The following is a 13612-nucleotide window of genomic DNA, read 5'->3' on the forward strand; positions in this document are numbered from 1 at the left end:
GGCTAAGGGCACGCTAGTGGGCTCACACCCCATCAGGTTTGACTGATCATGTCAGGGGACAGTTGCCTGGGAAACAGAGATACACATACAAACACTGTTATACCACAACACAGACAGAAATGGGCATCAGCCAGAGTTCAAAAATGGTATATTGTTGAAAACAGAATAGATATGAATAACCAAGTGTGGGGGATGACTCATGGTTTTGGTTGGTGGGTTTAATCCAGTAGTGTGAAAGTTAGTGCATGGCTTCGTATGGGGTGGTTATTCCAGTAATCATGAAAGCAATCAAAATGTTATTCTGACCATATGTCATCAGAAACGTGTGTGGTGGTGGTTTTATATTGACTCATATTATGCCTCACTGGGAAAGCCACCTCGAATATGTACACACACACACACACACACACGTTTTCATAGACATACCAGCACACAACACTTGAGAACTCGAGAAACAGAGATCTGAAAAAATGGCCAGAGTTCTCCTTTAAGTCTAACTAAAGTTAATTTAATAACTAAAGCTAATTTAATGTCATGGGTAACACCTTAAGCACACACATTGATGAGTCAGTTAAATGCTCCCACATTTAGCTGTGGCTATAGTTCATGCACGAGAGCACAGACTTTGCACTTTGCCCACCTTTGAAATTACAGTAAGGCCCTTGGGGTCAATTATAGGGATCTTAAGTTGCACTTTTTAATAATTCAAAAGATCTTTCAGAGCACTGTAACAAATATTGTACCTCAGTCAAAGCTTTGAGGTGAAATTGAGCTTAGCCAATGCCTTTATCCACAGATGGTCTCAGTGCATCTTTCACCTGCTCTTTGGTTGCAAAATCGCCAAGTCACTGCTTTGTATGGGTAAAAATACGGTTCTTCGGAAGCTTGTTTTGCTTATTTTTTTTTTGGCTGTTTTACTGCTTCTTTGAGTTATAGTGCTTGAATGTCTTTCTTCACAATACAAGTTTAGGGTCAGGTCTTAAATTCACTCACTGAGAATGATGACAAGTGTCTAAGGTCATCTCATTCATCTCTCTGCTTTTATCAGCACAAAGTCTCCTGCAACTTCTCCCACCATCACACTAATATCAGGTGTTATTACGCATCCATCACTCTCTATAAATACATAAAATATTTATTTAACTGGGTTTGACTATACAATGCTACTAGTGAAATAAAAACACTACACCTAAGGCTTTATGACTGTATGTATGTATGTAACATTGAGGAGTGTTTATTTTCTGTCCCATGCCACACTCTGTATGGCCATACAAGAACCCCCCTTGACCTCTCCTTGCCCTTTTGTAGCAATGACGTGAGCAGTGAGCCAGTAAATCAGATGGGTGTCTTGGCCTCCATCGCCCACAGCACAACCTCTGACTTCAGCTCTTAGTTTGTCCAGCAGAGACATCACCCCAAACACACACACTTAAATATACAACCACAAATGTGCTCTCTCTCTCTCTCTCTCTCTCTCTCTCTCTCTCTCTCTCTCTCTCTCTCACACACACTCTCTCACACACACACACACACAAACTTACAAACACACACACACTTGACATCTCTCTCTTGCCAAGGAGGCTGATTCATGTGCCTTGCTCGCAGAAACCGGTTAAGTGTGCGTTCTCTCTCATCGAACATCCAGCAGCAGCAGGCTTGATAGATGGGCTTTGGCTCGGGCAAATGGTACATCAGCACATGGGATCTCTTCACGTAGGCAAGCAAAGCAAACAAGTCAGTCCTGCTATCCTTGCGCCTTTTTGCTCAAGCCACCATCAACTCATGCATTTGAATCGGTGAAAATGTTTTGAAGACAGCCTTTCTTCTCCGGAGGTTTATTTGCCTCTTGGCTCTCTCCTCCATTTCAAATTCTGTCTTGATGGATTGATGCCAGACCACTTTGCGCATATCATCAAAGAAAGAGTGCAGCCCTCCATAACAAATTAGTGGCTTTATTGCTAATCGTAGCCGTTTATGATGATGTTTAGGAGTGCTTCTTTCCTTTCAGCGCTGGCAAATGATTTTGTCAAGAGCCTGATGCCTCTCCCTCTGGGACTGGTAAGACCAGTTACACTCACACCTGATGCATCTCAAGTCCTAAACATGGTTATTAATGACAGTTAATGAGGGAGTCTTTTTATTTGACAGTTGTTATAGCAATCTTGGTGACGACCTCTTCATTGGCTTCTGCCAACAACGCACACACCTCCTGCAGAGTACACATGGGCGTCTTCCAACAACAGCGCACCGTGGAGCCAAAATAAAAAAAACGTTTTTTCTTTTCTTTTTTTCTTCCTGAGCCGGCAGAGAGGGACCACCCCTGCGAACACATCCACTAGACATTCCTGACAACACAAGTACTCCAGTGAAACCCTGTTTTTTATTTATTACTAGTTTATGCTGTGTGTACCTCAATTATCAAAATGGGAAGAGACGACTGTTTTTTTTTTTTTTTTACAAATGCCTGAGGAGGGCAAGAGGTTTCCTGGCGGCCTGTGCCACACACACGCCTTGGTTTTCCACTGTCTGCATTGTTGAAAGACTATCTGGGAGGAGATTACCCCACATCAACATGTGTATCCAAGCTGCATGTTTACAGTTTGTCATATGGTTGCCACGCAAAAATAAAGGCTTTGGCAGCTTATACCCTGATCTTATCCATATGGCTGCTGAGGCAAGGTTTACCTTTTCATCTTTTCCAAGAATTTCACTGTACATATAACCTGACTCTCGCCAGATGAATTTCCTTCCGCTTAGCTCCGCCTAGCTTCACTCACATCCATCTGGGACCTCTTCCGTTGAGAGTGATTTCTGCACCAGATTTTATGGTAGAGCCAATCAGGACGCAGGGCGGGAGTTTCATAGATGTGACATAGCGTAGAAGCGACTGTGAGACTGTTATCAGCGTCACGGGTTGGTTTCGATGTGAGTGGTTGAAGTAGCATGTCAATAGATGACGGACAAGTGGCTTATCCAATCATATGCAAGCATTTTTTGATTAGGCCCAGCCTTCTGAAGCAACACTTCAATGGATTGATCCCAGATGGATGAGTGGAGCTAGGCGGAACGAAATTCATCTGGCGAGAGTCAGGTTATGTACATATGCCAAGGGATTAAAATACACAATCATCACCAACAATCAACACAAATTTATCAATGTGCTGTGAAACAAAAGGCAGTGCTTATATGATAGAGAACGGTGAGACAGACATTAATTTAAGACTTTCATCTTTCCACCCAGAAGGCTCTAAAATATCAGGAGTTATACTCTAGATATCTGATGTAATCATCCAGTCTGGTGTCTCACCCAAAGTTACCCAAAGCATTAGTTACGAGACTAGCCTACTTCTCTAATGGGCTTCCTCATAGACTGTTCATTGAGCTGAATCAGATGTGCACAAACCAAGTAAACACTCTGACATCCAGCTCTGAAATGGGACAGCACCACAGTAGCCTAATGCAGATAATCATGTGGATGCAGACCTTTTATCCCTGAAGTGGATTAAGAATGGAATAAAAGCTTCACAATCATAACTGTTACACAAGATGAGGCTTGCTGGGTCTTAATAGAACACATGTAGTTCTCCCAAGTCTTTCTGTCTTAACAGACAATAAACAACTACCATGCTGGCCTGATATGAGTCTTGAAATCTAAATCTTTTTCAGCACACAAGATGAAGGTCAGTACCAAGTAGGCCTATTAGGCTACATTTATTTAGGATGGTCTTGATCTTTAGGCTACATCAGAAGAAATAATGTAATCTGGCAGATCCACAGTTTTTACTGAGCTCCCAGGACAGCTTACTGTCTGACACTGTATGATGCACACACTCATAAAACAGCGACAACATAATACTACAAAATGTACACACTCAGATCGCAGTTGAGGTCTTATTGTTTAAACCCATGGAGGTATCACGTGAGAATGAATACACACAGTTGACATGCAATTAAGTTCTTCTTTTTGGATTTTTGCCCTGGTGAAACAGACAAACTAACAATTCTGAAAGCCTCCTTCTTGCACAAACTTAAAAAAAAATTAAACTATTGCACAGATTTCCAGTCCAGTTTCAAATAGGCTATACACTGTCACTCTTCTTTGTTTTACTTCTGTTTGAGAGAGAGAGAGCGCAAAACAAATGGTTTTGTCATTTACTCTGCAAGGATACAATTTATCCTGTTTTTCTGCTCCATGTCAAATGACGTTATACTGCAGATCCGAAGGTGACGTTGATGGTGTGTTTCCTCGCGAGATTATTGAAAACAATCCGTTCGCTCTCTCGCCCCCTTCCCACGCCCCAGTGCGCTGTGGGATAGTGGCAGTATAAAGTATATCCTCTCTCGGACAGAGATAAGAAGCCCAAGGCAGGAGGGGATGAAGATGGCGGACGCCAAGCAGAAAAGGAATGAACAGTTAAAACGGTGGATAGGCTCGGAGACAGACCAAGAGCCACCTATCCTGAAAAAGAAGAAGACGAAGGTGAAGTTCGACGATGGCGCCGTGTTTTTGGCAGCCTGCTCCGCCGGCGATACCGAGGAGGTGCTACGAATGCTGGACCGGGGAGCTGACATCAACTACGCCAATGTAGACGGTCTCACTGCCCTACATCAGGTAAGAAGCACTCTCTGTGCCAACTCCGACTATTAAATCATTCCTGTTGAAATTAATTCCGTGTTGATAATCACGGACGAGCGATTACTTTGCTATCTAGTTTGTCGGTAAGGGAGTCGTTCACTGTGTTTACTCAGCCCGCCCGACCGTAGACTATTCGGCGAGAGGGCCGTTTGCAAAGCTGTGTTGATTGAATTGGTTACGAGGCAGAAACTGCAGAAAAAGACTCAAAGTATGCACCCCAATCATGAACTGTTTTCTCGAAACATGTAATTGATGCGTTCTCGCATATTAAATACGATGTTTTGGCAAACGTTAATATTAATTTAATGATTCGCTGTTTACTCAGTGTTAGCCGAACGTCAAATGGCCAGAGCCAGGAAGAAAGCTGCTTGGGTGGTGGTGTTCGAGAAAGCTAGCAGATAAGTTAGCCTATTAGCCACCTAGCCTGTGCTAACGTTATCCATGTCGGGGGAAAAAAACTAGCTTCAGCTAAATGCCACTCGTTTTCCAACCAACTTTATTATACAAAACTAAATGAGTATTTCCCTTTTGTAAACGAGAGTAGGCTAGTATGCATTGTGCAGTAGTGGACCGGCCAACGTGAAATGCTAGCTAGATGGGTTAAGGTTATCCTTGTTGAAATGGTTGTCAGTAGCTAGCCACCTACCTAGCCAATTTAGCTGACGTTTTTTCAACGGTCGCCAATGCGGAATAATGTCCTGGTAGGTGCTAGTTACGAGGAGCTGTTGTTGTTATTGCTAGCTGATAGGTCAAGCATTTTACTTTGGCTGGTTACGTTAGCTGTCTGGCAGGTCAAGAAGGTGGCATATAACGTTAAAAACAAGACCGGCCGAATACCTCAACCGAAATATGTCGCTCAATAAGTTATGATAGGTGTGCAAATATCCCTGATAAAATCCAAAGTTTTCTTCTATGGCATTCGTGTCGTGGTAACTTAACCACTTGCCTGTAGTGTTATATATATCTATGCACTGGCCTTTGCTGACGTGTTTCATTTCTGTCTAATTCTCAAGGAAAGACCACCATAAATATTTTTAGCTCTGACTGAAGCTATGCCGCAGTCGAGTCAGAGCGACGGTATTACATCACATTCATGGCAGATTATTGTTAACAGTGCTACCGAATCACCAAGGGCCTCTGTAAATGGTCATTTGGTGATTCATTTGATGGGATTAATGACTTGCATTTTTGCTCGCTTTGATTGTCTCATTGCCACATTTGTTGACTTAAAAGTGCAGATTAGTGCAATATTTTGCACCAAAGACCTGACAGCTATAGTGCCTTTATTATTATTATATTATTATTATTATTATTTTATTATTTTGCTGTTTTGGTTTAGATTAACTGGCTGGTATGACTTAAAAATGAACGTTTGTTTATTTTATTTGTAATGAAGATTTTAAGAAGACTAATACGTCTTTAGTCTAAGTTCAGTTTACAAGCAGAGGCAATCTGTTGACCATTTACATTACCATGATAATAAATAATTTGGTTATGAATGAATGTTTATTAGGATTCACTCAAAGAGGGCAACATTTTTGCATCAGTGTGTTCTTTGCCAGGTAGTGAAGCTGTCATGTTTACATGTCAATACCTGTCGCTGATTCCGCAGATTCCTTTAACTTTAAACCTGGCAGTTACACTGGTTCAGCTGATACACTTTTAAAACAGCTGTTCCTTAATTATAGGTTTTAAAGGCCTTTTTAAAGCCTTGTACCTATGTCATAGTCATGCATTGACCGTTGATAAAGAAATGATAATGTTCCTGGACATATTGGAGTTGTCATTCAGCTCCTCTCCCCTTTGTAAATCATGCATCATAATGATCTCATCTCCTTACTCATCACCCACGTGTCCGGCTTGAAACGTAGAGCAATGCTTAGGCCTTTTTCTGTCAATGCGTTGCACATTGCACTGTCAGATAGTAACCACCCAAATGGCCATGTGCATGTCTTCTTGTTTAGTCACACTTTGAGCGTCTGTATCTGACATCAGATTTCAGATTTCTGCCTTTATTTTTTTTTTTTTGGCGATGATGGTGAATAATATAGTCAGTAGGTCTTTCTCGCCATTGTAATAAAGTACACAACTATGTTACGTTGAGGACTGATGTGTTTCGATCTCAGTAGAGCCAGTGTCTTGCACAGACTAGAGCAAGACTGGTTGCCTTTTTTTGGGCCGGCGTTGAGGGACGAGCAAGAGAGGGGAGGAAGGAATTTGCGCTGTGGCTCCTCCTGAGACCTAACCATGTCTGGAGAGACGTGGAGCAGGGTGTGTGTGTGTGTGGGGGGGGGGGGGGGGGGGCGTCTCCGCATGTGATCCCACTCTATGGGGTCTTAGAAAGGAGCTGAAGGTGATTCAGGGATTTGTGTGTAGCGTCTTAATCCAGGGGGTTGCAAAAAGGTCAGTCCACATGCTGATTTCTCCTCGGCTTTGTGCAAAAAAACACAAACAAACAAAAAATATAAAGACAAAAAAAACTGGGGTGGCGAAGGCCTACCTTACTGCCATACTGGGTTGCCTGTGGAGCCCATTGAGGTTTGAATGGAGAGTGCACATGAAGATCTCCCTGAAGTTAGCTGGACCACTCTCCTTGAGGAGCTGAGCGGCTACCTGGAGAATCGGAGATGATTGTGTTGCCATTGACACTTGCAAGATGGGATTAGCTGCTTATTGGCAGGCTGAGAGAGGAAGGCGGGAGTGACCAAACCATTGCCCGAAGTCTGCCCCGTCAGGACATGAGATGAGAAGTCCTGACCCATCTCTGACCCACAATACATCCGTCGATTGTCAACTTGCGATGTGAAAACATCCACTTAAAGTTTATGTCTCTATGGTGGCAGAGTAGCCTGAACCTTTCTTATGAGCTTGGCTTACGCCTGATGGTATTATAGTTGCCCCTATGGAAAATAATAGGAGAGGTTTATGCGTTAAAAAAAAAAAAAAGTTAGGTTTCATTGTTCATGCACTCAAGTCACTGTAAACAACATTTTAAATCTGGTATTCATTTTAAAGCTACAGTACTTGTCCTTTTCTCAGCGTCAGGCGACAAGTTGCCTGTGATTTTGACTGGGCTGTTTATTTATAGCTTTTGAGTGGAGTTGTTGTAATAATTGGATTACAGTGACTCCAGCATGCCTGGGGCTTTAGTGCAAGAATCCCTAAGACCCCTTAAAAGAGGAAGGAGATGAGAGTGGGGGTCTGTGAGCAGGATCTGCTCCTGGCCATTCATGACTGACTGAACTCTCTTATATGAAACAGTCTCTGTTTTTGAATGACCAGTTTAGGTAAATTGTTGAAATGACATTGGCTATTAATGGTATCAATGGTCATTGATTTAGTTAAGCATAGTGATTGTGTGTATGCACAATGAGTTGGCCTTGTTGGCTTTAGACTTGCTGTATTTTGTTTTAATTCCGAGTGGAAAATCTGATGAAGGCCTTACAGGCCGAAACGTAGTTAAGTAAAGACCTGTCATATGGAGCTTGCGTGTGCAGCACTTTTTTTACTTTTTAATTTCAAGTGGAAACCATGTACCGTCATTTACCAACAGGTAGACTAACAATAAATGAAATGGGGCCATTTGAACGCTCCAGTTGAAGCAGATTCTGCTTTTGGAAATGTCTATGTGTAAACTGAAGTTTAATCCTTTTTTTTGCAATTTGTTTTATTTTGCTGCCCTTGGGTTCAAGCGTGGTGGGGCCTGGCCACTCAGGAGCAGTGGCTTGTGCTGGCCGCTTTGGCTTGTGTTGGTTATAAATAGCCACCCTCCCCTCTACTGCCAGAGGTTCTCTGCAGACTGAGCTCTTAGGAGTCGAGGCTAAGTTTGGTTATGAGTCACCACACACACACACACACACACACATATACATTCTGGGCTGTGCCTCACCAGGAGATGGGGGTAGTTCTGGTGCATGGTTTAGAAGGTCTGCGGTCCACTGTGATGGGGACCGGCCCTAATGCTGCCTGGAAGGGTGCATCATGTCGTGTCTCGTCTTTCTGTGTTGTGTCTGTAGCCAACGGCATCCCTGGCACAGAGCAATGGCTCGTTTGATTTACGCCTGCAATTGGTCACCAGGACACAGGGTCCCACCCCTGCTCAAACTCGACTCGACCCACGCGCCTGCTTGCCAACTTGCGGTCTGGCGATGAGCTTTTAATTACAACGATTCCAGGCAGTCAATGCGCCATGGCCGGATTAGACGAGACGGATGGGTAGCGAACAGCTGAGACTTTGATGCCCCATGTGCAAAGCAACAAATGACATTTATCATACCTCCCTGCTCGTGGTCAGCTCTTATGGTTTCTCTTTCTCTACACCTGTGTCACCTCAAACAGTGAAAGCAGCAAGTGGTTTCTGTGCTCCTGCTGCAGCTGTAAAGCATTCTCCTCTGGTGTGCATTTTCTGTGGTGGTTTTTTTTTTTCTCTAGTGTTAACTGCAGAGAGAGATGGAAGCTGGGGTAAGCAGGTAGCCCAGGTGGGTGTTTGTGGGTGGTGAAAGCTGTCATAGTTGAGGACAGAGGCGATATCAAGAACTGTGTGTGTGTTGGGGGGGGGGAGCAGGTAGCCCAGGTGGGTGTTTGTGGGTGGTGAAAGCTGTCATAGTTGAGGACAGATGCACAAGAACTGTGTGTGTGTTGGGGTTGGAGCAGAGATGTGCAGATGCACTGGGTGGGTAGCATTCCATCCAGCTGGCCATCCACAGCTCGACATTCCTCACATGACACTTAAGAGAAAACCATGGCAAAGGCAGAGAGGCATTCCTCAGCTGTCAGTGTCACCTCTACCCTCCTGCTACTTTCTGTTCCTCTCCCCTCCTCTTTCGCACACACAGTTTACGCCCATCGTCCACAAGACGTTGCAGATATTGATGGCAAGCTTTATGTAGTTGCTCATTTATCAATTTTGAGTTGCCCTTCAATGACATCACAGTAAGGCTGTTGTGTTGGAAATTTTATTTTGGTTTCACCTTGCTCTGTTTTTGCTCACATTTATTAAACAGTTTTAAAGCTTTTTTTTAGTTTTTTAGTTTTTAGTGTTTGCTTTAAAATTTTGAAGTGGGTATCGTGAGTTGGAGAGCTTCAGTAGAATAACACTTGTCTGCTAACTATTAGCTTCTGGCTAACTGGGTTTGGAGTATTAGCTTCTAACACAAAATGACTGATTTGTTATGTTTCTCTCTTTCTCTCTAGATCTTTTTTCTTTTTCATTTCTCTCTCTCTATCTCTCAGTCTGGTTCCCGTGCCATCATCACGGCTAACATTAACACATTACACAATTAGCAATGAATGGGGCCCAGAGATTCTCAGCTGTGACTGAGCATCCTCAGTGTCCAATCAGAGACCAGCAGCACTGCTCTGCTGACATGTCCAGAGGACTGCTTGTAAAAAAAAAAAAAGTATCCAGCAGTCTATGGGAACTTGCACTAAGCAGTACACATACACAGTAAGTCAGTCAGTCACCCTAACATGGGGATGAGTGAAACATGAGTAGTTCACCTCAGGGAGAAGGGGGATGGAGGGGGGGGTGATGGTTGGAGAGACTGAGAAGTTGTGTGTGTGTGACCGAGAGAGCGCAGTTAGACATCTGTAGCAAAAATTCCATTACACCTTTCCACCTGGCTCCTGCAGCAGCAGACGGCAACTCACCTGTCATAAGAGCATTCAGAGACACTTGGGTAATGCGCACACATACACAGGCACACACAGACACACTTGTTGTAAGTGTGGACTGTGAATAATCTCAAATCTCTGGGTTTTCAGCTTCAGCTCTGAGCTTATGAGACAAGGGTGTTGAACTCAAAGTGTAAAAAAGGTTCTCAAACAATGCTCTGTTTCTTCTAAGTCCAGATAAATCACCCAGATCCCTACCCCTCAAATTTATTTGTTTTCAGCTCTCTGCAACTAAGCCGTGTCTTGTTCTCACTTTATTTTAACTGGTGTCACGCGGCATGCTAATATTTTGCTTTCTGGGAGTTCTAAACTCGTTTTCAGAAAGGTAGGTGGAGGAGGGGGGTGGGGCTGGGTATGAGCCGAGAGAATTTTTAGGTTGTTGCTGATCACCATCATCTGACCCAGGCTGTGATGTAGTGAGAGTCAGGGGGCCTTGAACATTTTGCACGCAGAGGGCCAATTGGGGCTAAATAGACTTGAATTGGCCTGTGTTGCCAGAGAGAAAGAGGGATGGAGAAGGAGAACGAGTGACCGCGTAAAAGAAAGAAAAGGGAGAGAGGGATCGAGAGTGAGCGAGTGAGAATGCTGTTTTCAGTAGAATTGCAGTGCTTACCTTAGAACACCTCTCACAGCCCGTACATGCAAAAGGAACAAGCAGCCCTAAACAACAGCAGTCAACAACCTCCATCGCAATGTTTGGAGGCCTTTGTATAATTATTTGATGATAAACCTCCCTGTGTATATTTGTGTGTACGCCTACACTTAGATTAAGATTGTAACTAGTCAGTGTGGTGGTGGTTTGGACAAATCCACATTTATTGTGTGTGTGTGTGTGTGTGTGTCTGTATGTACACGTGTGTGTGTGTGAGAATCAGGCTGAAGGAGTGTCTCTATAGCATGTGGTGCTCAGGTGGGCTGTTGTTGGGGGGCGGTTAGTGTTTTCCTCATCGTCTTTGTTTGGGCGCTAGCTGCAGGCTACAGTGGCCCCGCCCATCCCCTCCCCAGGGCTCTCCCTCCGTCCAATCAGAGTAGTGGAGGCCCCCGCCTCAGGCACGCCATGCCTCGTCTGCCTCCACCTTAGGCCCCCTGACAGACAGCTCAGTTCAGCCTGCTCAGCCCGCCCACACCTCTCACCTCCTGTCTCATTCGCAGCCATTTAGTTTACCCTTTGTGAGCGTCCACTTTTAGTGTTTACATACGCCTAGGTGTTGGAAGGTGATGATTTGACACTGCCACGTCAGGTGGTGCTTTCATTCTTGTTTTTTTTATGCAATGTTTTTCATTCATTTGTTTTTGTTTTGCTTCCTTATGTCTGGGTAGACTCCGCCCTGCTGTGACCCTGCCCATACTGCAGCGCTCCTCATGCATATCTAATTGCTTCTTCCTCTTATCAGGCAGCAAAGCCATTTTAAGAGCCATTCCATAATTAATGCTACATGATTTAAAAGTCTATCTGCCAGGACATGGGACAAGGAGAGGTGGGGGTTGGGGGTCTCCATTTAAGTTTTATGGTTTAGTTTATCTCTGAAAAGGGCAAGGGAATGTCACTGCACTTGTGATCTGGCGTCTGCAGTCCATAGACCTGTCCCTCATCTGAGTTAAGTACAAGACGGATGTTTTAATTCGGTCGACTTGTCTGTTCATGATTTATTTTTGACAGTTTGAAATCCCAGTTGTTTAAAGACAATAAAAGGAAGGCATATTTTATACGACATGTCTAATTTTAGCAGTAAATCATTCGTCAGCTCTGAATCACTCCGCTTTCACAGGAGCATCTCGCCCCAGACGGTAGACGTCGTTGGCATCGGAGAGGGTTCTGGGTCGTACGCGGCACTGCCGGACCTGTTCCTTAATTGGTAGGTGTAGGAGAGGCAGTTTCAGAGAGCCGTTTCCATTGGACACGTCCACATCCAACATGTAATCAGGAAGCTTTTGAGTGGCACACGTCTCACCCTCACCCCGTTCACAAATCTGCAGAAGCGGCATGTAGGTGAAGGTCAACATGTCTGGATTTATTCAGGGAAAAAGAACATGCAACTCTGCTAGCATGCGTTGAATAATGTAGAGTTTCTAATGAAACCTCGCTGGGGTGGAAAAGTCAAGTGAATCTCTGTTCATCTCTTTGATGTGCAGATTTGCATGTTTCATAATATCCATTATATAATGAAACGGTGTGTCTATAAAGGTCAGATTGTTTGAAATGAGTATTAGTGCTCATAACTCAGAAGGTCACAGAGAGTTGAAATTGAATGTGTGTTGCATAAAATGTAGTTGTGGAGAGACCTTCCACATTTTTGCCTTTTTTTGACTCCATAAACTCACTGGTGGATTGAGTGGGGGCTTGCTTGTTCTGCGCCTTTTATGTCTGGATGTAGTGATAGAGCCGAGGCGTTGTTACAGGTTGGAACTGGTTCCCCCGCAGGAACCTCTGCTTATGTGCAAGAATGCCTGAGGAGGTGCTTCGCTTCGTGCTAGTGGAGCACCTCCTTCTGTCTGCCACGTCAAGGGCTCACTGGAGAGACCCAGGGGTGAACTTACCCCACCGCCACCACCCCATCAATGGATGAGCTCACCTACTTTTACTTCCAACTGTCTCTGTGTGTGCTTTTCTGTCTCTAGTTGTCTGATGTCGTCATGAAATGTCCATCACACACACGCGCACACACACTGGTAACCTTTTCCTGTTGGATAACCCCTTCCTCCACCACCACCACACACACACACACACACACACACACACACACACACACACACACACACACACACACACACAGTCTCCTCTTTTGGATGAGGTCACCTACATTCCCTGCAGTCTTGCGTGGGCTTTTCCAGAGATGTGTGAGGCCTCCTCATGCTGCAGCCTGGTGGGAAATCGCTGGGATGCACAGTTTACCTGTTCGCATCTGTGTGTGAGGAGACGCATGAGTCGGGAAGAGACTGTGAGTGAGATTCATGTAAGGATGCACTGATGCCAGCGTCGGGCCGCTACTTTACTCGCCCACAGTTTTGCACTCATGAAAATTCTCAGATACTACTTCAAGGCAACTTAACGCCAAACTCAAGGCTGCAGTCAGGATGTGCTCAGTCATTATTTACTGCCCTATCAGATTTCCCACCGGAAACGACTGTAAACCGTCTCCCCTTCTCTGCTGAGACTGGGTTATTGTTATTATATGGTAGAAACACACTGCCTTATTGCCAACTGTTATTTGTATCTACAAGTACACAAATGTAAACTCCTACCTGGTGTGCAGAAGTGGTTTCGGTGCATCCCTAGTTTCATGCAAATTTCCTTACATTGGT

The 13612-nt window shown here is 44.3% G+C and overlaps 1 protein-coding gene across 11 annotated transcripts in view; it reads left to right on the top strand.

Annotated features, from left to right (window-relative positions):
- The first annotated feature begins 4305 nt into the window (after nucleotides 1-4305).
- ppp1r12a (protein phosphatase 1, regulatory subunit 12A) overlaps nucleotides 4306-13612 on the top strand; it is a 65957-nt gene continuing 56650 nt past the window's right edge. For all 11 annotated transcript variants that reach the window (XM_048267440.1, XM_048267449.1, XM_048267448.1 and 8 more), the window contains exon 1: nucleotides 4306-4612. In XM_048267440.1, coding sequence (XP_048123397.1) covers nucleotides 4376-4612 — 237 coding nt within the window. In that variant the 5' untranslated portion in view covers nucleotides 4306-4375. The remainder of the gene's footprint in view (nucleotides 4613-13612) is intronic.

The sequence above is a fragment of the Alosa alosa genome, chromosome 17, assembly GCF_017589495.1.
Source record: "Alosa alosa isolate M-15738 ecotype Scorff River chromosome 17, AALO_Geno_1.1, whole genome shotgun sequence".
Lineage (NCBI taxonomy): Eukaryota > Metazoa > Chordata > Actinopteri > Clupeiformes > Clupeidae > Alosa > Alosa alosa.